General features: G+C 39.8%; 1 protein-coding gene across 2 annotated transcripts in view; it reads left to right on the forward strand.

Annotated features, from left to right (window-relative positions):
• The window catches only part of baiap3 (BAI1 associated protein 3), a 39,454-nt gene extending 15,842 nt beyond the window's left edge, over positions 1–23,612 (forward strand). For both annotated transcript variants that reach the window (XM_029279015.2, XM_065964980.1), the window contains exons 3-34: positions 1,054–1,141; positions 3,863–3,946; positions 4,137–4,244; positions 4,750–4,809; positions 6,793–6,859; positions 7,330–7,543; positions 7,737–7,781; positions 8,848–8,925; positions 10,123–10,228; positions 10,390–10,497; positions 10,573–10,665; positions 11,531–11,634; positions 11,732–11,849; positions 11,988–12,112; positions 13,435–13,525; positions 13,900–13,956; positions 14,045–14,142; positions 14,243–14,294; positions 14,373–14,524; positions 14,677–14,800; positions 15,786–15,926; positions 16,059–16,154; positions 16,431–16,646; positions 17,012–17,080; positions 17,184–17,263; positions 18,141–18,249; positions 18,717–18,788; positions 18,892–18,975; positions 19,263–19,383; positions 19,462–19,585; positions 20,043–20,248; positions 20,446–23,612. In XM_029279015.2, the coding sequence (XP_029134848.2) occupies positions 1,054–1,141; positions 3,863–3,946; positions 4,137–4,244; positions 4,750–4,809; positions 6,793–6,859; positions 7,330–7,543; positions 7,737–7,781; positions 8,848–8,925; positions 10,123–10,228; positions 10,390–10,497; positions 10,573–10,665; positions 11,531–11,634; positions 11,732–11,849; positions 11,988–12,112; positions 13,435–13,525; positions 13,900–13,956; positions 14,045–14,142; positions 14,243–14,294; positions 14,373–14,524; positions 14,677–14,800; positions 15,786–15,926; positions 16,059–16,154; positions 16,431–16,646; positions 17,012–17,080; positions 17,184–17,263; positions 18,141–18,249; positions 18,717–18,788; positions 18,892–18,975; positions 19,263–19,383; positions 19,462–19,585; positions 20,043–20,248; positions 20,446–20,549 (3,394 nt within the window). In that variant the 3' untranslated portion in view covers positions 20,550–23,612. The remainder of the gene's footprint in view (positions 1–1,053; positions 1,142–3,862; positions 3,947–4,136; positions 4,245–4,749; positions 4,810–6,792; positions 6,860–7,329; positions 7,544–7,736; positions 7,782–8,847; positions 8,926–10,122; positions 10,229–10,389; positions 10,498–10,572; positions 10,666–11,530; positions 11,635–11,731; positions 11,850–11,987; positions 12,113–13,434; positions 13,526–13,899; positions 13,957–14,044; positions 14,143–14,242; positions 14,295–14,372; positions 14,525–14,676; positions 14,801–15,785; positions 15,927–16,058; positions 16,155–16,430; positions 16,647–17,011; positions 17,081–17,183; positions 17,264–18,140; positions 18,250–18,716; positions 18,789–18,891; positions 18,976–19,262; positions 19,384–19,461; positions 19,586–20,042; positions 20,249–20,445) is intronic.
• The last annotated feature ends 2,589 nt before the right edge of the window (positions 23,613–26,201 follow it).

Here is a 26,201-nt window from a genome sequence, read left to right on the forward strand (position 1 = left end):
CTGGTTGGTGCGGGGTGGTGGTGGATTTTTAGGTGTTACAGGCAGACAGCATGACTGTACCCAACGGCTTCGGTACAGCTCACATCAGAGCTGCTGCCTGCTCCGCTGATTTCCATACAGGCCAAGAGGAAGATGCCCACTGAGAGATTGGTGAGGGGAGGGGGGGGTGGGGTGGGGTGGGGGTTGAGAGGTGGTGGGGATTCCCAAGGTGTTCAGCCAACTACTCCCCTAGAAAGTGCCTATATCACCATGGCAACTGAGACCTACGGGAGACCGTGGGATTCACTCACACCTGAAGGAAACAGAAAACATAATTTGCATTTTTGCATGAAGCCCAGCTCATTGAAGTAGATTTGCATGCTTCATGTAGAGTGCAGACACCTGTTGCTTTGCTGAGAACTTTGGTCTTCTTAGTGCACAAGATTAAACAGTGTTTGATAGGCAATACGGGGAATAACTGCAGGGGATGAAGTCCTACATTCAACAGTGAAAGAGAACAGATTATCCTTATTTGCAAACATGAAGTGTGATCTTCTCACTGTTAATGTATTCACCACATTAATACTGAGGCTATGTTTTCCTCTTTTGTAGAGCTATAGCTAACAACATGTTAGCAAGGAATTTACAACTTTCTTATTGTATTGTGTAGCACTACTAAAGTAAAACATGCTTTTGCTAATCCCGAGCTAACGATTATTTTAGCTGGTAAGGAGCTGAATCACTTATGAATAGCTGTTGTCTTCTGATGCTAATGGCTAATCAAACGTCTATTTACTTTACATAGCCTATAGCCAAAATTTCCCTCTAGATTCTCACTGTTCACTGTCTCAGCTGATTATCAATCTAGACATTGTAAAATGATAATGATATGTCAATAAAATTATCTACTACTACTTTTTTACTAGCCAAAAATGTTCTCTCAGACTGATGAAATAATCCACTTTCCATTAAAACCTACATTTGACCTAGCTTGTTTTAATGTAATAAACATGTTTTCTGAGTTACACCTCTATTCTAGATATGAAGTCTGGTTCTGTTTCCACGCCTTGGCAGGGTTTCTGAGGAGAGCGTGGAGTTCTTTGAGCGTGTGAATGCCATTCTGCACAAACAGGAGAACATGCTACGGGCCGCCCAGGCTGAGGTAACCCCCTATACCCACCTTCCACCTTTCCGTCTGTTCCACACTTGAAGCATGTTCATGGAGCCAATAGGCCTCAGTGATGTTACTGAGCTCCCTTTTTTGACCAGTGTGCTGTTGGTAGACAGGAGGACCGGGTTGAGTAGGGCGCTCAGCAGATTGGAAGCTCAGCTGTGACAAGCTGCTGTTGATGGTGTTCTGCTCCTCCTGCTGCCATAGCTAACAAGGCAATCATGATGCATTCACATCTTTACTTGGAGCAATTTGATGTCCCCATTTCCAAATTGCTGTAAGACAGAGGAGTTAAAGAAGAAGAAAAATGCATCACTGTATAAGGCACATACACATAATGTTGTAATGAGCATGACAGAATATTGTGTATGGAAAACTTACATTTTGGCGCCTTCTCTTACTAAAGATGTCTAACTTTTGAAGGAGTCTTTTGCACTTTTCTTGAGCTGCTTTGAAAGCAAAAGTGGCCTTGGGCTACTTGTTTTTTTATGGGAGCGTGTCTATGTTCCCTCAGCCTTATGTTGCCTCAGTCCTATGTTCCCTCAGTCTTATGTTCCCTCAACCCTATAATCCACCGTTAGCAAAACACTTTTAGCAAGTAACCAGCGGGGAAGAAAATCTAGCTCCAGCGAAAGTTCAGTCAGGAAGACTATATTCTGCATTGTAGTTTTCTTATACTATGTTGCAAACAGTCCTCCACGCATGCCCACTCATTTTCATGTAATCATCAGCTGTTCATATCACCTGCTCACATATATCTGACTGCTCAACTCCTTCATTGTTAGCCTTTTATATTGCTGTCTTCTTTTTTTAAAATATGGCTTTCTCTTCCACCAGTTCATTGATGCCATCGTTACACGTGACCCTCCACCTCCCCGTCACCACCAAGTCTTTGCAGTTTCATCACTGTCTTCATTCCATCAGCCTCAAAGATCACATCATCGGCCATCATCTGGTCAACCCATGTCTTCACAGTCTGGTCAGCCTCTCCATCCCCCTCAGCCTCAGGCGACATCCTCAGCCATTTCAGTCAACCCCATTCTTCAGTGTGATCAGCCTTTTTCATTCCATCAGCCTGAGATGACATCATCAGTATCCACCCATTAACCCCATTCTTTACAATTCGATCAGCTTCTTCATCCCATCAGCTTCATTAGACCACATCGTAGGCTAACACCTCCACCACCAGTGTCTGGACTCTATGGGGGGTAGATCTTGCTGCGCTCAGGGCAGACATCTTCGATTACCCTATTTCCTTGTAGAGTTCAAGCGCCAAAGATTTTCTGACAAAAATTCAATTTCACATATGTAAAAGAACATTTTTTGTCTTTGATTAATTTACTTGTCTCTCTTCCTTTAGACAGGCAGAAAACATGAGCAGAACCAGGCTCATGGTGAACAGCCATCTGCTGAGATTGATTTGAGCTAGGAAGGTGGGCTAGAGGGAGAGACAGAAAGACAGAGATGGATAGAGACAAACAAACAAAGAGCAACAAAAACAGCAGCTAATACAGACTTATGGCCACAATGCCAATAATAAAGGTATGAATATGTGTGGTATTAGCAGGAACCACACCGTCATGATATAGGACCAAGCACAATAATTACAACAGTTAAAGTCAACAGGTGTAATATTAGCATTTATAATTATGGTGATGATAAAACGGGGAGGACTGATAATGTCAATTATAGCAGTTGGAGTCGTGCATCTTTAAGATTATAATTAACAGCATAACTTTGATAATAAAAGTTAGCCTGATATTAATAGTTGTAGCTCTAGGTGTCAGGCAGGTCCACTCAACCACTCAACAGGGACCTACCTGACAAGGGAGCTCAAGACATCCCAGGAAGATAAAAGGTTATTTAGGTTCATGGGACATGAAGATTTAAAGTTATTGACATGCAAAGAGAGAGAGGGATAGACATCAACCCCCCCTGGCAATCGAAGCCTATAAAGCTTAGAACAGACACTGATTTAAGCCTGAGCAAGTTTTAAGCCTACCCTTAAAAGTAGAGCGGGAGTCTGCCTCCCAGGATAAATAGATGATTCAAAAGTAGTGATAATAATGGCACTACCTCCCATACTTCTTTTCCAGACTGTATGTGTACCACGTGCAGGCCTGTATTATGGGAGTGTAATGTTCTAGAGGGGTGATAGGAGTTTTTAAATAACTTTAGTCACTAACTCTTGGTGTTATTGTAATTCCTGTAATTCATGAAAAAGCAGGATTTAGGGAATATTTATAGAGATGGAGATGACTGTTTTTCTTCTTTTCTCACCTCATTATAGGTTGGACTGTTCCACAATAATTTAGTTAAACTAGGGAGTGGGCTGACCAGAAATTGGGATGGGCATTTCATACTAGCTAAAGGCTTTGAATAATTGTCTGTGCTTGGCATCAGTTTTCAACATACTTCTCTCTACACAGAAAAGCTTTAAAAAATATATTTGGAAAAACTGGACTGTATATAAAGAATGAAAGTCAGTTCCATTTGGACCTGTTATACCATTTAAATGCTACCTACTAATTTTTCCACCAGTATTAACAATCTAATAATGTAAGATACATCGGCATAGGTGTCACAGAGTTTGTGGGATTACATTTGTTCCTCCGTTTCTTAATATGGACTTTCTGTTTTTTTAATTATTGATTGTCAGAGTCTTCAGAGAGACAGTTCTTCTTTGGATTTAATACTTCTGTTCCCTCACAGTGCGAGAGAGGGGCCTGCACTGTGCCACCACCCCAGGAACACGCTGACCAGTCTTTTATCCCCGACAGAATAAGTAGGACTGAGGTGAGTCAGCTCAGTCTTCATCCAATTTCAGCAGGGACGAACATTTTAAAGAGTCACACAAAAAAACAGAAGGCAGTGAAGTCATTTTTTTTTATTATTTCTAACCCTGCTTTTGATGTGCAGCAGAGCAGAAAGCATGAAGGAAAGTGAACACAAAGCTTGTTATTAAGTGGAGTGTGTTTTGATGTAGCTGGACCTGCTTTATGAAGAAGCTGTATACACGGTGGTCAACCGGGTGGGAGTGCCTCAACCAGAACATGTGAAAAGTGATGAAGAGCTATTTGCCTACCTTCTTAAGGTAACTGTCTGTCTGTCTGTCTGTCTGTCTGTCTGTCTGTCTGTCTGTCTGTCTGTCTATCTGGCTATGTAGGTATCTTTCAATGAAAAACAGACTCTATCTAAGCTCAATTAAATCACTCTCAGTAATACCGCTGCAGCCTTGTACAAGGTGTTATTGTTGTTATATTTGTTGTGTTATTTGTTGTGAGCATGCTGTAGGAACACGAGCAGATGCTCTTGGCTCAAACATAATGAAACATCAAAGCTCAGTCACATTGTGAGCTGATATTCATCTATGATATTACACCTGTTCAGATGATGCCATGCCAGTGATTGCAGTTTCTGTGATACCATTATTGTTTTAAACGATTGGTTGTGTTTTTGTAGGAATTTTAAAGCAGTGTTTTCTGATACATTTAGTCAGATTTATTTATCTTAAATTGTATCAAAATTAAGAAACTTGATATTTATGTATTCATATCGGCAGTATTCTTTTTCTTTATTCTGTCCTATTGCTCTCTAAGGTGTTTGATATGGGCGAGGAGGAACAAGACATCATTCTCCAAAAGGTTCAAGAATCCAAGGTGAGTCATTCTCCATGCAAATGATTTTTTAAGAACCTTATCCTTCAGATATTTGTTGGGAGCTGACATTTGCCATTCATCAGTTTTTATATCCCAAATAGGAAAAATTGCAAGTTGTCAAACAAATGTTTAATAATGTATACAACATATAACTGAGAGAAGATGTATTTATGTACAAGTTGATGTACACCATATAGAAAGAAGCTTAAAATATGTGTGTGATACATTTCAAATCAGTGTGAGCAATGAATAGACATATTAGCATAACTTTATTTGTGCAGGTTTAAGGACCTTAATGGAGTTGGATGCATGTGCCAAAATGTCATGTGTTTTTTCCCCCTGCATTTTCAACCTTTTTGGTTATTAATAGTGATTTCAGATAAATAGTTGATTCTACCAGAAACAGTTTAGGTCAGGTACTAACATCGATTTACATTAGCTTTGGTCCATATATGACATTTTTATCATAGTGTACACCATGAACACATTGAACAAAGTGCACCAGTCTACTAAACTTGTTATGATCTTAAAGGTTTTTAAGTGGACCCAAAAGCAAGACCGGAAAACAGGGTGGTGGTTAAAGGGGTATTTATTGAAGTGGGGCTGGTGAAGGCTGGTGAGGCTTGAATGAGAGGCTGGGTGGTGAGGCGCTGGAGCTCATTGGTTGGAGGCACTGGGGAAAAAAGAAGACAAGGGAATAATTAGTGACACGTATCCAAAGCACAAAAAAGTCTACTTATACTGAGAAGCCAATCTACCACGGTGTAGGCGGAAATAATCTGGCTTCTTGGGAGATTTGAACCAGGGTATAAATGCTGCAGCTGGTGATTACAGATGACGAACAGGTGAGTGATTGCAGAGAGCCCCAGCAGCCAATAAGCCACACCCAGCCGCTGAAAGAAAAAAAACACAAGCACCAAACACGGAAAAATACACAGAAATGTCCAATCACCACAAAACTTTGAACAACATTTAACAGAATGTATAAAAAGTATTTCTGAGAGTGATGATTAATTCTCATTTGATGTTTCCCAAAGCAAGAGTGTCATTTTCAGGTTTTACACCACTTGTTTTTGGTGATATTTTTTACAAAATATTTGACAATTATTACTTAGAATTGTGTTTTTACTTTGTGTTTGTCTTGATTTTCTTGATATTGGTCAAAGTTGACCCAGAACAGCCTCAATATACAAAATCTGTAGCATCTGTACAAAAATATAAAATTCAATGAAAACAACATTTTGGTGTATTTTGAATCACTTTGAGATAAGTCATTGAATTTCAGACTAAAACAATGACATTCAGGGTGTTCTTACTGCTGTGGGATGTCAAAATGTTTCAAATCTGACCACGAAAAGTACGTAAGGGTTAAGTGTCTAAAACACTTTGCAGAATGAACTTGTCAGTTATCTAAAGGTGCTGAATCAAAGGCATCACTAGATGCTCAGCTGTGCTGCCAAAGGTGATGTGGTTGGGCTTTTACTGACATTTTCTCAAGCTCTTAGTTAGTTTGGTGCGGTATTAATAAGGAGAAAGCCTGACCTGCAGAGCCACAGCTGGAGTGCTTTGCTGCCCTTGGAGAGATGTGAGATGAAATACCTCCGAATCTTAAAAGCCCAATTTAGATGGTTTCGTGTCTTGGACTTGACTGCCAGGGACCTTTACAAATACTTGATGGTCGACTGCTGCTGACATGTTGTGACCACAGGGGAAATATTTTGCCATTTAAAAGTATCCACAGTTGTTTTGCCTCTTGTTGAGCATTGAGCTTTCTACCCTGTGGTTCACAAAGATACCTGAAAAAGCCTAAGAATTGATTTTTCACAGTCCCTTACTCATCAATACATGCACATGTTTATTTAACAAGACATACAGGTGTTTTGAGTTGAAGAAATTCATTGTGATGTTCTCAATGTATGACCTTGATTTTCATTCATTTACAGTTTCTTACTGAGCAGACTGTAACTCTTTGGTTTTTCACAGCGAGCAACTTTTTCCTTAAGAGTTTCTGTCGTGAAAGCAAAGAATCTGATGGCCAAGGACGCAAATGGTGAGACTGCTCAAGCACCTTAATACCCTAAGATACAGAGCAGCACTGTGACATACGCCTGCATGACAACTATACATGTAATTATTCAGCATGTGAATGGTATTTATTGAAATGGGAAAAGACCGGGTACATAGAGTTCTAAGTTTTTATTATTATTATGAGAAAAGTTTAAAGACAATAACTCAGTATTCTTAAATACTGTGTGTATTAAACATGTATTATGGCACTTGACACAACATATCATACATTCCTGATTAAATATGTCAAAGATTGATAAAAGCTGAATCACAATTGGTCAAAAATGTAACTTGAACTTTGCCATAATCTTCACTAATTGTTCCCTTGACAAAAACTGGAAAACCGTTCTTTTCTCACTGCTGTCAGAGCATCCTCAGGATGATTTTAACTCTTTTATAGTATTGATAAACTGTTCTGCTTGTCACCCCTCCCTCCCCCCCGTGGATTGCCAGGGTACAGCGACCCCTACTGCATGCTGGGAATCTTGGTAGGCCAGAGTCCGCGGGAGCAGGAGGACAAGAAGGAGAGAAAGTTCAGCTTCAGGAAGAGGAAGGAGAAGCTGGAGAAACGCTCCAGCACCAAGGAGGTGTTACCTGCCCGGTGTATCCAGGTGACCGAGGTCAAACCAGAGACCCTCAACCCAGTGTGGGACGAGCAATTTGTGTTGTGAGTACAGCAGCTTGACCGTTATCTGAGGAGCTGACATGGTGACATGTGATACATTCTGAACTGTCAGTGATGGGCAGAACATTGTGATGTCTGTGTAATGCTGAAAGATTGACGTTTCTATTATTTATTATTTTGTATTAATGGAGAAAAAAATGAATGAAATAATGACCTGTTTTCTGTATTTTTACAGTGAAATAGATGATGTTCATAGTGACCTCTTACACCTTGATATATGGTAAGATTCTTGTGCATTAGTTCTTTTTCACTTTTATATTACGTATAGCTATTGTATCACCGAAAACAAAATAACACAAAGTAAAAATCATGCAATACATACATTTGAGCTGAGTTTGATTTTATACTGTAGTTAGTCGTTAGAAATCATAATGACAAGCCATCGAATTTCACTTCTTTGATTGCCAAGCAAACAGAGAATGTCTTTTAGATTTAATGGACAAAAATATTGTTTTTTGTGTGATTAAGTATTTATCAAATTAGGGCTTGTTATCTTAGACATTTACCAGGGACAAAGCTTATCAATATGAATGTTTCAGAGATAGCTAATGAGATCTTTTTTTGGCTTTAGTCTTAGCTTATTACATATGATGTCATTTATGCAAGGCACAATTAGGGCTGTCAAAATTAACTAGTTAATCGTGATTAGGTATGGTTTGAAATTAATGCACTCATTAATTTTTTTATCGCATGCTATTTTGTCCCCTGCAGTGTCTCCCCGTAGTCACAGTGATGAAAGAACGACATTGCTGCATCTTTGAATGTCTCAATTCACTTAAAAAAGACGGCTCAGCTGATGAGTCCACCGAATGACATCATACATTTCACTTCTTTTTTTTTACATTTCAGCTGTTTTCATTTAGCATTTCATCCATAACGACTTCCTTTTCCTGTCTTTAAGTTAATGTTGTAACCTTTGATCTACCAGTAAGCCCTTACTTTATTTCAAAATAAAAGCAGAGTTCAATTCTAAAAGAATGGAAAGAACTTTCACTTAAGACAGTACAAAAATTCAAAATAAAAGCGTCACTTTTTTTTTTAACAAAAATAATGTGATTAATCATGATTAACTATTGAAATGTAGTGATTAATCGGCATTGTAATCGTTTGACAGCCCTATACTCTATGTAAAAATGTTAAAGAGGTAATAAAGATTTTACAAAACCAGCTTAGGTACATGGGGTGCAAGGTGATGTGATGTGATTAAAAAAAACACACTATTGAGAGTTTGCTTTAGATTATTGCTGTGCACAGATAATAAAATTGGCTCTTTTTCTTTCCTTTAGGGATCATGACGATGATGTGTCTGTTGCTGAAGCCTGTAAAAAGCTCAATGAAGTCAGTGGACTTCGAGGAATGGGAAGGTAGAAGAAGCCATGTTTTTTTCATTCTTAATGACTCTAAATGTATTAAGTGTAATGATGGGACTGTCTGGGCTACATATTTGGTAATAATGATAATTATTCTTCATATTACTGCACTGCACATGAATGACAGAATGTAATTTGGTGTACAATTGACAGTATTTTCATAGTGGTAATTTCCCCTGAAATTACGACAAGAGGCTCAGTTGTACTATATATATATATATATATATATATATATATATATATATATATATATATATATATATATATATATTTAATATAATTCAGCCATTTTCCTGCTAATACTGTCAGCTTGTAATTGACTTGAAGTTCATATAATCTTTTTGTAGTTTTGTACTCACATTAACAGGAACTTTCTCCCACAAATTTTCTTCGAAGCTAATCCAGGGAAATGGTAAAATGCAAATTTTGGCTGTTGTCCAATAATAACAGTTTATCTATGATGTTGTTTAACCCTGAAATATGGACCATCCCTCCAGATTTGCATTGCCATCTGTGTTTTCAATTGCTTATTTTTATGCTTGATGGTTAGATTCCGTACTTTTGCGACTTCTGTTATGAAACAAGCAACATTGAACAGCTTTAAGCCTCCCACCCTGAGCATCACATCAGAACAAACTGGCTTCTGAATCTATTAATACAATATGATACAACATCCGCAGATAGATGGAATATTTTATCCATCCGGTTGGTATAGTGATAGTAGACAGCCTGAAAATTTAACTTTTTATAAAGGATGTAAGCCAAAAGTTGTTATCTACATTTGTTGAAAACACTGATATAAACCTGCCTGTTCATTTTTGGGCATCATTTGGGTTTTTAAACCGATGACTGACATACAGGGAAGCCCGATGCCAATAAAGCTGTGCACACAAAGAGTTCAGCTGCGGCCATGGAGAGACAAGTAAATTGCAGACATGTTTAATAAAAACTTGGAAATGTCAGTCATAACCAAGAAACTAAAGAAAAGGTGCAATTTGAAGGATGTGAATATTAGACAGGTTGGACCAAAAAACTCTGCTGCTGCTGTAACTTTAAATCAAAGGGACTGAAGGCGTTAGCTAAATGCTTTAAAAATGGAAACTTTTAGATGACAGCTCTCACTCATCAGTACATTTAAAGTCAGGATGTGACAAGAGAGGCTCATTTTCCCTCACACTCTTTTCTCGTCAGGTATTTTAAGCAGATTGCAAAGTCGGTGCGTTCCAATGGATCTGCATCATCCGGCTCTGAGGAGAACGCAGACGACTTCCTGGGATGCCTCAACATCCCTATGAACGTGAGCAAGATTTGAAAAAACTTTAAAACCGATTCTCTAAAACGAGATGGTGCAGAGTTGCTCTTACAAATCAAACACAAACCTCAAAGAGATTCCTCGATACAGTTTGAGGAATTTCCCTGGAAGTAAGTCAGCAAACCGTCTGTTTTTCCATCATGCAGGAGATGCCTGTTGCTGGCTATGACACCTGGTTCAAGCTGGAGCCTCGATCTAGTACGTCTAAGGTTCAGGGAGAGTGTCACCTGATTCTGAAGCTCTTCACCTGCCAGGTATGTGCTGTAAAAAGCAATTCAGGATACTGTGAATGATGTAAAAAGTTTACAGCTTCTTCTTTTGCCTTTCAGCGAGACACAGATTTGTCTAAAAAGGACTCAAATGTCTCCATTCACAAGAAAATGCTGAGTCAGATTGTGGAGTATGAACACACTCATGTAAAGGTGACTGATCCTTCTTCCTGATGTTTGTTGAAAGTTTTATTTGGGAGTAAAATAAATTGTTTTTTTAAGATTTATTTTGGGCTTTTTGCCTTTATTAAAGTAGGACAGTGGATAGAGTGAGTAATTGGGATTGAGAGTGAGGAATGACATACTGGAGAGTATCCGCAGGTCAGACTCTAACCCAGGCAGCCCGACTGGAGGACTACAGCCTCCGTATGTTGGCTGCGACCGTGAACAGCCATCAGGCTGCCAACCACAAGGCCATCAGTGCCCTGTTTTGAATTATTTGATTGTCTGATTGCATTGCAGCTCACTAGTCTAACACACAACTCTAAGGTTGGACTTAGCATGGCCTCAAGTGGAAGGATTCTCAAACAATTTTGTTGTATCTAAGTGCGGTAAAAATAAAAAGTATGAATGCATGACAATCAGTGAAATCAGCCCCAACAGTCTGAAAATGGCAGTTTTGCATGACAGGAGACAGAACAGCATGTTTTTGTAATTGCAGAGGCAGTTAATGTGTGAAGTGCATCTTCTTTTCTGATAGATCCAAAAAAAAATCTGCACTCTGAATATGACTTGTCTGAAGCTTGTCAGATTTAATTTTTCTACAGGCAGACTGGAACATCAGTTCATGAGCCTTGTGTCTATAAGAAAAAAAAAAGAGCATGTGCTGCTTATTTTAACACTCAGTTTTGTTATTTTTTTCAACTAGTGAAATGGAAGTGCATTATAAGCATTATTTATAGTCTGTATGTCATTTTGTTAAGCTAACTTAAGTTTTTGATGTGTAGTGGTACATACAGTTTCTTGATACTTGTCGTTGTGATTTAATGACATGTTCTCCTACCTCGTAATAATACAGAGAGAGCCTTATAACTGGAATGGGCAAGTTTGTCCCGCAGCGTGGACTGTGCTGACTCACCATGCTGTGCAAACTGATCTCTCACATCTGCAGCAGGCCATTATGTGAGTTTAAATGGAGGAATTAAATTGATCAAATCAAACCTGAAAGCTTTAGAATCAGGTAAAAGCTGCCTTTTTTTTTTCTGTTCTTTAATTACAGTCGCTGGCAGTGCTACAGCAGCCACCACCGGACACAGAGGGTGTGCTACTCCCTGCTGCTGCGCCTCCTGAGGACCATCGATGCAGAGTGGGACCCTGTCGCTGTGAGGGGAGACCTGGTAGGTGCTTCAGTAGGAAGAGAAAGTTTCATCGTCTGGAAACGCTCACTTCATTAGCTCAGCTCTTCACTGACATACATGAATGTCTCCCAGCTGGTGTACTTTAAGCTATAACTGAGGGGCCCTTCCTGTGTACAGGAGAGGCAGCTGTCAGACAGCTTCAGGCTGTACACAGAGCACTGCCTGTGTTTGATGAAGAACATGCGTCAGGTTTTCCCCTGCACCAGCGCCGCTGCCATTACACGCTACGAGCTCATGCTGAGGTAAAGTCACACTGCCATCACATCACCTGTGGCGCCCATACTCGGTACACACACACACACACACACACACACACACACACACACACACACACACACACACACACACACACACACATACACACAGAGACTTCAAGCAGACGGTCTCTCAAGCTGTGTTGGATTCCTTACTCCCACAGAGATAAATACAATTTCTTTTAACCTTTATCATTGCTCATTACTCATTTCAAATGAAATTTGTGACACATCTGGAAAAAAACTGTAATTTACGTCAACATGTCGGTGACATAACTCCAAATTGACCTAATTTTACCTTAGATAATATGTTTTATTCTCTACATAATGCTTCCTTTTTACTGATTGATCAAATTCTGCCGAACAGTCTTAGATTTAGAATAAAGATTATGAAGATTAGAATAAATATTAGATTATGGAACTCTTTGCATTTAGAATGAATAAATAGATAAAATCATAAGCACTCCTCTTTTGGAGTCATGAATGTCCACAGTTGGTTTGTTTTTTATTTAGATCCCAATTAGCTGACGCAGAGCAGCAGCTTTTTTTTTCCCTGGGATTAACGTGATTTACAAAATTACAATACAACCATACGCATAACACCCCAGTACAACCAACAACAATATAGCAATGATATATTGGATTTTGGCTGAAATGGCCTCTAATAGAATGCTTGGTGGGATAGGTGTGAGTATCTGAACTGAAGGACATTCTTTTTTATAAAAGAAAGATTTAGCTGAGTTTTAGCTGTGATGACAGTCCTAATAAAAATGATTAAAAGGTGCTGTAATCTATTTTTCACATCCAACCAGGAAAGACATTCCCACATTTGTCCTAAACCCACAAGAGTGAGCTTCCTTGAAATGAAGATCATGTTAACTTGTGAGAGTTTTGGGGACCCAACATAAACAAATTAGGGACCCTGGGATAAAATATACCACCCAGTAGTTGAACTGTTTTGGTGTCAAACCAATTAAAAGTCGACTATTTTTCTTTAGACACTTCCTCAGTAAGAAGTCCAGCTCTGCCTAGTGATCAACACCTCAAGTGAGAGCTTCTTTACACCTCAGAGACACACACATGGTCCCGCACACACACTCACAAAATCACATCTAACAGTTCTAGCTGCATCCCTCCTCTCCTGCAGAGGTAATGCATGTTTTAACAGTGGACTTAATTCAGAAATTGTAAAAGTTCTTCTTGCTTAACTCTAAAGACAGTGTGTAAGAGTAAAACATGAAACTGGCATTTACGTGACTTTGAAAGCAGCAGTTGTTTTGTAATTGTATTTTTCCTGTTGTGTACACCAGGGGGATTGGCTACATACAGAACATGCGGGCATTTAAGACTGTGTGTCCTCTTCGAAATGAGCTTCATTTGGACATCACCACTGCTGTCAAGGTAGAAAATAAATTAAAAAAAGAAAAAAGTAAATCAGCTGTTTTTATAGTAAGTGTATTTAAAGGGGCTCGTTGGAGTTTTTGACCACTAGGAGTGCTGTCCTGCAGTGTAAAGGATGAGGAGCAGGATGCAGTACAATGCTTTATCGGATGAAATTCATAGCTGTTGGTATTTTTTGTTGGTATTAAAGAAAAAAGACCAGAAAGAGATGGTTTGTAATTGAAGCATTTGATGCAGTGGTGAAATGTATCGAGCATTGTGAGCCTATAGAATGCATATGTTGTGATTAAATGAGCTAAGCTCAGTGTAAACAACATCAAATAATCTGAAGAGCTCTGAATCATTCTCCTGGATTTTTCTCATTATTTCAACAGAAAGGTAGTGCAGAGTGGTACGAGAGCTTAATCGCGCGGTATAAACCGGAGGAGGGGGTGAGTTTACACTCATTTGAAGTAGAAATGCTTATCTTTCAGACTCTGGCTAAGTTAGAACTGTTGTTCATTGCATTTTGATTCGTAGACTCTGGAGGATCAGCTGAAGAAGCTGGTTCAGGTGGTGGATGATGTCATTGCAGACGTGCAGAGAGCTCAGAACATCTATAACAACCTATTCTACAGGTGACTATGAGTGCTCTACATCTCATCAGGGGAGGATATCACTATTGATTTGCCTTGTTTTTCTAATACCCTTCCATCATTTTGTTTTCGTTGCTCACAGTGCAGTGAAAGTGGATTTTCTCAGCATTTCATACAGGCAGTTGGAGAAACAGGTAGGTCATTAAAGGATGGGGCAAAGTTGTTGTTTTTTTTCCCGCTGAATTATTTGACCGCATTCTTTGGTCCTACAGGTAGCGGACGATGTTAATGTGGCGATGGAGCGGGTTTGTGGCACTCTGGAGCATGAGACCTCCAGACTGACTCAGACCATGGGAGAGACCATCTTTGAGCTTTTCATGTCCTTGAAAACCCTCAAAGGCTTTCGGGAGTTTCTTCCTCTAAAGTTGGTTATTAGTTTGTCTCATAGAAATACTCATATAGCATCATTAAAAAAAACACTCAGACTTGGGATGCATCTCCTTGATGAAATGTCTCAACACTTCTCGTCAGCTTTTAAATGAATTTAAAAAAAGGTGTTGTGTTCCTCTCTGATAGGGATGCTAAAATGTTGGCCCTGACAGGATTTCATAACTGGTTCAAGTCCTCGATTCACAAGTGGCTGCAGATCATTCATGACAGATCTTGTGACAGGATTCGTAAAGCCGTGGAAACAGACAAGGTGAGAGGCTTGTGCACTCAGAGTCTGTGACATGTGTGAGTTGGACGAAGTTGAAACAGAGTCCCATTTTCTTTTGTACTGTACAAAATATGATGCTTTAAGATAATTATTGTTTCATGAAGTAAAATCTGAAATATTGGGGCGGACACATGTGCAGAAACTGGAATGGCTGTTTAAGTTTGATGTGTTTAAACTTGCTGATTTTGTTTCAAAAGCTTGGAAATAAAGGCAGGATATTCTGTTTAGTTAGTTTGACTTGCTTTTGCTTTCTCTTTTTGTTTCTTGACAATGAATATAGCTTACCTAGTGCAGTCTGACCCGGGAACGTTTTAATTTATGGTGTCATGTAAGCACATGCGGGCTGGGCATATGGATGTATATGTGACACAATAGTAAAATAAAAAACTAAAACTATGCATAGCATGAATAATTGTAAAAAAAAACAAAAAAAAAGAATAAAAAAAAAAACATTTGTTTCTTCTAATTTATGGATGACCAGTTCCAAATGGATTTACAGAATATAAAGGTGTTTAAAATGCAGTGTACTGGTCAGGATTTATTTCCTTTAAAAATAAGTGATTCATCTATGAATACTATATACTCAGCAACATCGGGTATGTAAACTTCTTATTAACAGTTTATCCACATGTAAAATGTGTTTAAATGTAATATACTTATATTTAATGTATGATAAAGCCATGATAATTATATTGCAAAAAATACCTAATAGTTGAATTTAACATAATAGCCAATTACCGATTTTGGGGCGGCTCCCAGGGTGGCCCATGCCACCCCAGGCCACTCCCTGGACACACCCCTGCCAACTGTTAATCACTCCTTCTTAAATGCTTAATGTTTGGTTGGAATTAAGTATTACTACCTTCAAAGAAAGTCTAATGATTAATAAAATTGTTCCTTGTTTTGTTTTTCAAAAACTACGAGTGTCACATGTTGCAAGTTGTGCTTTTGTGTGTTCTGTGTGCAGCTGGAGCCTGTGCAGCAGGCTAAGCACAGCTCCTCAGCAGTGGAAGTGGCAGCATGCTTCAGCCAGGTACGTGAGATCTGGCTCCAGCTAGGGTGGCCCGACTCTGCGGGGGCCTTCATCTTCATCACCCGATTGACAGATGTGAGTACCATTTCCAGTGTTAACCACACTCCTGTCCACACATAAATCCATTTTTGAAGTATAAGAGTTTAAGCCCAAAAAAAAGGGAACAGAGATTTGAAAAACTGAGGTCCTGTATTTTATGTGTCTCAGAATTTCTGCAGCGAGGCGGTGTGCTACTCTGAGATGATAACTCGCAAGATTGAGAGGAACCAGCTGGGTCGAGACCACAAGAGCTTCACAGTGCAGGTAACGCCTGTAGCACGACAGAACAGGGGGTGGGAGCGCAATGACGTCGGAAGTAAATGTCAGCAAGTGTTCTCCCTGGCAACACAAAGGGCTCAGCGGGAGATCAGATATGTTGACACTCAAAAAAGGAAGCAGTTTCCTCTTGTTGTCTTCAATCATTCACATGCGCACGCTGTTCCTCCACTCCTCTGTAGCCTTGCCTCTTTTCCTTCTCTGTTTCTCCACCTCTGCCCTCTGTTTTTCATCTCTTCTGTTTTCCTGCTCGCTTTCTGCCAGCTGTGCATCGCCCTGAACAATACGGAGCATGTGCGGGTTTCCCTGGGTCACCTGCCTCGTGACCTGGACTGGCAAGGTGTGGAGCGGGCCATGGAGGAGTCCTGCGGGCCGGACGGGAAGGAGCAGGTTTACAAGGCACTCAACGGGCAGCTGTTTAACATGGACCTGGACCTGCAGAGAGAAGCCAAACGTCTTATTGCACTGCTCACAGACAAGGTGCCCTACAAACAGCATAATTGCTGAGTAACTTTACTTGTCATGGTTACACATATTCAATTTGTCACTCCCAATGGAAACCTTATAACTCCACTCTTGGTTATTTATATGCTCCAAAGGTTATGGAGGAAGCTTTGTGTGGTGAGGTTTTATGTAACATTGCACGAATGCATTCACATAACTGAAAACAAGATTATTATTTTTTATTATTCAAGTAATTGACATATTGAAGCTACAGGCTTTAAAAAATATATAAATAATACGCTGTGAATGTATTTTTGCAATTTTTCCCCCTGCATCTTAACTGTGCACATGTGCACACACATGCACAGGTATGAGTGATTTTTTTGATTTTTTTTTTGCAGATGCTGCCCGAGCTGCGGAGGTACATTCAGCACATCAGCCTGTCTCCAGACTCCATCAACAACGACGATGTAAGGCCCAGTAATTCGCTTTCTGCATGACACTCGTTCTTGTATCAGTTGTGTTTGCAGCTGTAGTACTTATGCATTATGTTTTAATGTAATGTTCTCCCAGGCTGTGTCCCCCTTGATGAAATACTTACAAGACACTATGAGCATCCTCACGGACAACCTTGTGAAGGAGAATCTGACTAGGTAATTATCTACTCCTCCTCACTGCTGGTATGACTTCATTTGTTTTCTATTTACTGTAGCTGCAATGAACATTAATAAATACAACTAGTCTGAGTGAATATTGTGGCACAGTCTGGATGTAAAAAAAAGTCTATTTCTGTCTGGTGAGCCTGTGCATGGAATGATAAGAGTGTAGGGAAAGTAATCAGTGCATAATTATGAAACCAATCAAGAAGGAATATATGACAGAATACATTACAACAACACAAAATCAAGTACACATACAACACCCCCTGCTGACCAACCAGGTGGTAAATTATGTTTACATTTCTGACTTTGGCACCTTGTTTTTTGACACTAAGGTTAAAGCTAGAAAAATGAGCCATCTTAAAACAGGCACCATAAAGCTCATATCCAGTCCATGTTTCCTTTTTCATGCATACAAATTTAAAAAAGAGCTAATCAGCCAATAATTGACTTGTAAATATTTTTTTGACATCACTATTGTTGCGCCATCTCGAAGTGTTCATCATAGAGCTCACGTCCGGTTTGTTTCTTTTTTTCTCTGTGGCTTACACATTAAGCGGAGTGTCATCAGGCAAAAAATGTCAAATCATTTTGAGAGGGTGAATGCCTTTGAACCTGAATAAGAAATACGACACATGAATATCATAACAGACTTTTCCTTCTGGCCAAACTCAGTGTTCCTTCTTCTCTAAATCTGTTTTGTTTAGTCTGCTGTACGAGGAGAAAACTGCGACCACTTTGACACATTTCCTGCTTGAACTCATCCTCATTATACTTTTATCAATGAAAGCGTACAAGGCTAAGTGAGGGCACAGGGGTGTAATTGGAAGCTCGTGATGAACACAAAAGCGTGGGTGTCTCATTCTCGTAGAGTTCTCCAAAGCATGTGGGAGCTTCTGCTGCGGATGATCCTGGATGCGGTCGCGGAAAACAGGGGTGTTCAGGTGGAGTTCTACAACCGCTTCCAGTACACAGTCGAGGTGAGTGATTACTAAATTCAATCACACAATCACACCGCTGTCTCTCTCTCTCTCTGTAAAGATTACTGTCAGCCTTTAATCAGTGCTGTATGCTCGCTGTTTTGCAATCATTATCATAAATTAGATATTTATAAAGTCACCAGAGAGTAATTCAGAGACAACGCAGGCTCCTTCATGAATGACAATATGGCTAGCTGTAGGTATACCTTATTCTTTATGCCAGTATGAGCAGCTGGCTTTGCATGGGACCGATTTGCATGAAAAGTCGTGGCATGCTGCACAAGTGGGCCGACTTTGGCAGACAGATATGGCGTTTGGCTGCCAGAGGTTTCATGCTGTTTGTGTGAAAGACACGTCTATTTATTAGTCTGGGACTTCCTTCTATCAAAATTCGAGGGTTGAGCATTATGACTCCAAGCTGGAGTGTTACTTTTATTATAGTTGCATAACTCTCTCGCATGTTTTAGACCCTGTTGCAGTTTTTCCACGCCAAAGGAGAGCGCCTTGTACTGGAAGATATGAAGAGTGGAGACTACAAGGTCTGACTTCTTCTTACAAATTCATTTGATGTTTATGTGTGTGTGTGTGTGTGTGTGTGTGTGTGTTTTCTTTCCCGTTCTAACTTTACTCATCCCGCTGTAGGCCCTGGATGAGGAGCTCAGGCTGAACAAATGTTCCTCATTTGAGCTGATTGAACAGTACTATCTGGAGAAGATTTCCCTACAGGTGTGTTTCGACTCCCCGGGCTGACACTTTCATTTTGGCTCCAAAGTAGACAGAGGTGTATTGATTGGACAGCTCGACACTCTGTCTTCTTGTGTTTTACCCTGATTGAAAATCAGAAAGTTTCTGTCCATCAAAGCAGCCTTTTTAATTTGGAAGTGAGCACCGCAGACGTTTCTGATAAGGTTAATTCAAATTAGTTTAGCTTTTAAGTTAATACAACTTAGTGTGACTGCACATTTACATGCAGATGTTAATTGTAGTGTTTGAAAACCTGTTGAATATTTCAGAAAACACTCAAACACACCCGTTACGGCCGGATCAGTGTGAAGTGCTACTATGACGCTCCAGAGCAGAGGCTGACGGTGGAGATTCTGCACGCTGCAGATATAATCGCACTGGATGCCAACGGTAGAACACAGTCAGATTCAAACATACGGGTCTTGTTTTTAAAGTTGAGATGCTAATCAAAGATCTGGTCCTCCCCAGGTCTTAGTGACCCGTTTGTCATAGTGGAGCTCTGTCCACACCACCTTTTCCCATTGGCCAAGAGTCAACGCACCCAAGTCAAACTCAAGACGCTTCACCCAGTATTCGACGAGCTCTTTTACTTGTGAGTCCAACTTCCCTCTCCTTCACTTCATTTATCTCTGCATTTCTGGAGTTTGTAGCATGTATTGTTATTTTTGTAGCTTTGTGTTTGTCTCCTTTTCTGTTTGTCTGTATATCTCTTTGTTTGTCTCCATCCATCTCTCTTTCTATATATTTACTATATTTCGTCATTTGCTTTTAAGGAGGCTCTTAACCTGCCTCTCTCCGTCCCACTTTGTTCAGCCCATCCAGTCACAGTAGATGACTGTTCACACAAAAGAGGTGTGGTTCTGCTCCAGGTTTCTGTCAGTTGCCATGTGCCTTCTCATAGAAGATAAATGCTTGATCGTTTTAAGTGATATGAGAAAAGGACAGACTAGGCCTTCTCTTTGTGTAAAGTCTCACAATAAAACAGATTTGGTGCTACATAGACACCGTTTGATTGGATAGATTTTCAGTTTGTTTTCTGTGTCTTGCAGCCATGTGAGTCCTGAGCAGTACAGACACAGATACGCCTGTTTGACATTCACTGTGATGGACTACGACTGGCTTTCCACCAACGACTTTGCCGGTGAAGCCGTGGCTCCTCTCAGCGACTTCTGCTGGCCAGGGAGGCCGAACGCCTCAGCAGCCGGCAAGAGCGTCCAGCCCGTCATCCTCCACCTTTCTCGCAGCAAACCAAGTGGTATGTGTGTCAGGTTTTCGTTTTTCTTTTTTTTTTTTTCTTTTTTCACACAAACATAATATCAGCTTCCTGGTAGACCTCAGGGTATAGGTGTGGGTTTCCAATTACTTCTCCAATACGACATGAAAAGCCATTCAATCTAGAGATATTTGTGTCAGGTGCGGGAACCGCTCTCATCTGTTTGCTCTCCCCTCCAGAGAAGCCAATCATGAGGATGCTGGACGCTCGCATTGGAGACAGGGAGGCTCAGGAGTTTGTCCGCAGGCTGAAGGAGATTGAGAAGTCAATGGAAGAGGAGTAACACGCTGTCAGCGCTGCCTGTAATGATGTTTGCTGACCACGTCTTGTGACATGTGCTTTTGAACTGGTACAATGTTTACAATGTTTGACTTTTTTGTCCAATGTCATTGTTTGATCAGTAATTATACCAAAATGAAAAAGAAGTCAAAGTGAAGCTTATTGCTGCTTTCTAACTGGGAGATAAACATCCTGTCACTGTGCCACCCTATGCTGTCTAAGTCAAACAATATTTTAATGGAAAGTTGATCCTAAATGGTACTAGTCTATATTTTTTTGTAATGAGGTAATTGTTATATTTGTTGTATAATCTTTGAAATGATAGTTTTAAAAGTACAAAAATATATTGTGAAAGTAGCTTATGTATCCTTTGGTTTTTTAGTCAGTCTAAATCTATACCTCAGAGTTCACTGTTATCAAGATTTGTCATACTACCGAAGATAACTTGCATGAAAACCTGTGAGGGGATTTGAAAGCTTGATCCCACATTAATTTGCCTCATCACACCAAGGCTAAATTACAAACAGTCAGGAATAAAATACTTATGAAATGAAGAAAAAGACAAAAGACATAGCTTTGGGGAACATTGTGAGGCTTTCAGTTTTAATGCCGGTCAGACAGCAGCTGCTGTACGTTCCCCTGAGGCAACTCAACGCGGCACAGGTTCATTTGACTTTTCAGATTGCTCTTCACAAAGCTCCTGATGGGTCAGTGAAGGGGCCAAAAACCATGGGTTGGGAAGACAAATTCTTTCAATTCAGCTCCTTCGGGCTGTCTTGCAGCCTCGAGTCAATGTCTCTTGCAGGAATTGATGTGACAGTTTGTTGGCAGCGTGCTAATTTAAACTTGTACTAACTCAGTTCACTGACAGACAAATTCTTCTGTCATGTGCAATGGAGGAAAATTTGCTGAACAAATACGAGGTTCAGTTAGAAAACTGGTGAGGCTACACCTAACATGTGTAATTAGGGCGACCATATTTTCAAACCTCCAAATCGGAACACTTTAATTTTACCATACCCGCATGTATCAACCCGTTTGCTCTTTTTAATATGCTTATGTATGTTGACATTTCCATATTGGCGACTGAAAATGGACACTTGCAGTGTGTGCAAAACTACTACAGTATTACTCCTGCACCTTGTGTCTCCTCTGTGGGGGACAACAGGAGCTATATTTAGAACCGGTCATACTTTCATGGTTATAGGGAAACACCAGGGGACCCTAATTTCTGATAATTGGACAGGGGGGAAAGCCACTCTGATGCCCCCAAAGTTAAAACGATTTGTGGCACAGTGGGTGGCTCCATGACCAGATGGTAGAGCTTCAAAAAATATGTATTAGGTGAAACCCGGCTAATTGCAGTTAATGAGCTCATGTAGCATTCTGAAGGTTCTGAAAACAGCCAATAAACGCGGCAAAGTCTTTCTCGTCCTGACAATTCATCAATGCAGACTCATCACAGGCTTGTAATGGGCAAAATCTGAGTCTGAATCATCGTATGAGACTTAATCTCTGGAGTTAAAGAGAAAGGAAAGCATAATGAACCTGTGCAGTAGCATAATTAGACCTAAGGGACAAGGCTGCCTGCAGTAGCCTTCAGTGGTCTGACCAGCATAATTTAACACCAGCTCTTTACAGTCCTCTTAAACTATGTGTAGTGGCTGTAACTTTAAAAAAAAAAAAAAAAAAAGGGGGGGGGGGGGGGTCTTAAAGATTGGTTCAAAATACAGGGATATGACTACAACATGGAATCAAACATCATGGGAAGAATAAGAACTTGTTACGCAATTACTAAAAAAAAACACAAAACAAGCTAAATCTGGCAACCCCTTTATAATGTAGTAGCCGATATTTTAGTCTAGTAGCAGTTATTTAGCATGCTAATATTTTTGTAGCTAGCCTTAAAGCCCAGTTTCCTGGGCAGCATTTGAACTGAATGTCAAACCCTTTTACTTCTTTAAATGTTCTGGACTATAAAACTGGCCACAACAAAAACTCAGAATATGAAATTGAAAGCACAAAACAATTAAAACAATACGGATTGTCATTGGAATATCCCAAATGTTGTGTCTCCATTGTCTGACAAGTATTCTTAACTGATATTGAATTGTAATTGTTCAGTTAAATTAATACCAATCTGACTTCAATAGAAATAGGTCTTGTTATGTTTGAGAAAGCCGGCTGTACAGTCCACTTACTGCCATAAATGTGGCTTAAAGTCTAAAATTGGATACAAGATGAGGCAGTTTGTGTGTACCTATATCAGCTACACACAAAAAAAGGACAAAAAAAAGGGGTGGAAATATGTGGCGTAACTGTTTGCATGTTAAAAAAAAAACATTTTTCACAATTATACACAACTTAGGCCTTCATGAGTTGTTTATGAATGTTGTCTATTTGAGATTTAGACGTTTTCTACTAAAGCAAACGTATAACAAAATAGAAACGTGTAGTACAGAAAAACACTGTAGCAAATAACAAGAACTTAGCAACTTAGCGTCGGTGTGAAGGCTGTCGACGTTCACAGTAATAACAAGCATTTTGATAGTGATGTAATCTCTTACGGTAGCTGCTTGTGTAGTGCTTTGTCGTTTCCCCGTGGAGCTGTGTGGACGAAGCAAATTTAAAAAACATATCCACGCCTGGAGAGTGTAGTCGCATTTACAGCGACGATTGTTCAGGTGTTCAAGAAGCCTGCCTTACTAAACAGGAGCGGGGAATCCTTTCAGTCCATCTGCTTGCCTTTGTGTTTCATTTCTGTTTCAGAAAATGTTGCAGGCAGCATTAGCTTTGACACCGATCAGTTTTTTTTAATTGTTGGTATATTAGTTTAAACGCCCACCATGTGTTATTTTAACATATCAAAGAAAAACAGATGGACTTCTGAATGATAGTCGAGTAGTTAATTGGTCCTTTGACAGAGATATTCTTCATTTTGAGTGATAAGATTTTCTCTGCATTATTGTGATAACACACACACACACACACACACACACACACACACACACACACACACACACACACACACACACACACACACACACACACACACACACACACAAAATCACTTTGCTCAAAACATGTATTATATTCATAAAAGCTACAAAACTATCATGGATATATAATACGTTCACAATAAATATCAGATGTTTACAGATTTCTAACTTTATTTGGAGGTCACATTCAATTTATCAAGGACGGTTTCAATGAAATGTTCTTTTTTTTCTTGGCGACTTTCTCCTATCAAATTCACTTGTCATTGTTCAGCCACAGTATAATAGATGTCCTCATGTTGTCTCTCAGAAAGGACATCTGGTCAGTATTAGTTGAGTAAATTGACTTCATCATGGTGATGTTTAAATTAAAAGAAAATATGATACGTCTTTAAATGTTCAGTGAAATCGGTGGTATTATCATAGTATTAATTTCCTTAAAAGTGTATTTCATGAAATACTTTTTTATGGCCTTAAAGGGGGAAAAAAATATTTCAGTTTGGAAAAAAAAAATGGACACTGACACTGGATACTGTGAATTATCAGGATATCATCACTGTTTAGTTTCATTACCCTTTAGTGCAGATATGGTCTTCTTCATTCCAGGTTCTTATAATGAATTGTTGTTAAATTGAGTATTTGGGTTGTCGTTTGCTGTCCAAAATCTATCTTCAAGAGGCAAAACGTCTTCAATTGATTCTTGCTAAAGTGAATTATTTGTCCTTGAACTGATGCCTGTGTTACTGTTTATTGGATTATACCTTTAAGAGATGTCTATGAACTTGAATAAAGATTGTATTTAAACTTAAATATTGTGTCTTCACTGGTATGAGCTTACAGTATGTCTTCATTAATAAGTGTTTAAAATATTTCTGAACAAATGTTGGTGGGGTCACTTGATTTTTCCTGAAAATGTCATCATTCACACGATGTACGCTCACCACTGTCTCGCCGTCTTTCCTCGACCTTTAATATGTCACCTTGGCTCTGAAGCAGCTACCTGCAGATCAAACACATGCTGTCGCACCAAGGGAGAGTTGAAGAACTACTACACAGTGAGGAACATAGTGCGTGTTCATGAAGTCCTGTGCTGTGTGATATGAGACACTGAGAGGAGTCATCCTGACACAACCGCTTCACTGTTCACGTTCCTTATGATCGTAGATTAAGGTGACAAGGATTCCTCATAGTATCTATGAGCGCTTGCTCTTTGTTGAATGCAAGTCAACTGATTTTAAATTGGAAGGCCAGTGATGACTGAATAGTATTGAATCTTACTGGCTGAGGTGTGAAGAGAGACCTAATGCAGACACAATGCCCTCGAGTCAGTCCGTCTTTGTAACCTCACAGCTCTATGCGTCTTCAATGTCCTCATTCAAGTCGATACTTCTCTAACTCTCATGTATTATGGATTGGAAACAACAGGCTGCCTCGAAAACATGTGTGTGTATTTCTATTTTGGGCTTTTGATTCTAACCACTAGATGTCCTCACAAATTTACAAATGCGGTAATGAGCTTGCTGGTTGTGTATTCCTGTTTGGTCTTTTCTGAAGGCACAGAATATCGTCCTCCTTCATTCAGAGGTAAAAACATCTGTGATTTTGAAGCTTATTTGGAGGATTTAAACAGCCACCTTGTGTTTTGAAATAGTGCTGATATGGCTCTCTGAAGGCAAATGTGCTCTTTTTATATAAAACACATATATTTATGTATATCTGCATAATGTATGTAAAAACTGCAGTGCAGTTTGAGGTCTTCAACGTTATTTTATTTTTTTCTACCCATCTCTGATCAATTATTCCTGCTGATGAATCCTGAAGCTGTTAATGGATACTCATTGAGTAGTTGTTTGAGAGGTCACATAGAAGCCTCTTATGTGACATATTCTTTAAGTTTTTTTGGCAGCAGGGGCAGAGAGGTGGGAGCTTTCAGTCGCTGTTGATCTCCAGGAATGTTGGCAGAGTCTCTCCGTGTTGCTGCTGCTCCTGTGCTGGCTTTGGCAGATACATTTAACAGTGCTGTGATCCTGCTGCCTCTTATCTCCCCTCAAACAACCTTAATCCCCACCCCCACACACACACACACACACACACACACACACGATAATGTTACACTGCAGAGCCTGACCCCCTCCCGTTGAAGCAGCTGAACCTGCATGGAACACCCCCTAAAAACAAACACACACACACACACACACACACACACACACACCCACACTCACACACTCAGACACTCAGACACTCCTCCACTCTCCTATCTGAGATTTGAGATTACACACCTGCAGAGTCTCTGACGTGGCACGCCTCTGCTTTCCTGTAAAGGCTGGGAAACTCCGCCACATACATTCATGTTTGCTGAGGGGGAGGCTATCATGTGCTAACCTGCATGTGCTCGCATGCAGCGTTATTTTACAGTCAGAGAGAGATCAAGGAATGAACTTGAAAAGATTCTTCTGGAGAAAAAGAAAATTCTTAAATATTGTTATACATCATAATACCAGATTTAAAAAAGGCCGCTACAGGTATGATTCTTTGAAAACAAAGTAGGTACCTCAAGAAGAGAGATTTAAGCACCTGTCATCTGCAGGTGCATCCTTTGACATTGTCGCGTCAGCATAATCAGGCACTTCTGAACTTGGCCTCTTGTCTCCAGCATATAT

The sequence above is a fragment of the Labrus bergylta genome, chromosome 16 (genome assembly GCF_963930695.1).
Source record: "Labrus bergylta chromosome 16, fLabBer1.1, whole genome shotgun sequence".
Taxonomy (NCBI): domain Eukaryota; kingdom Metazoa; phylum Chordata; class Actinopteri; order Labriformes; family Labridae; genus Labrus; species Labrus bergylta.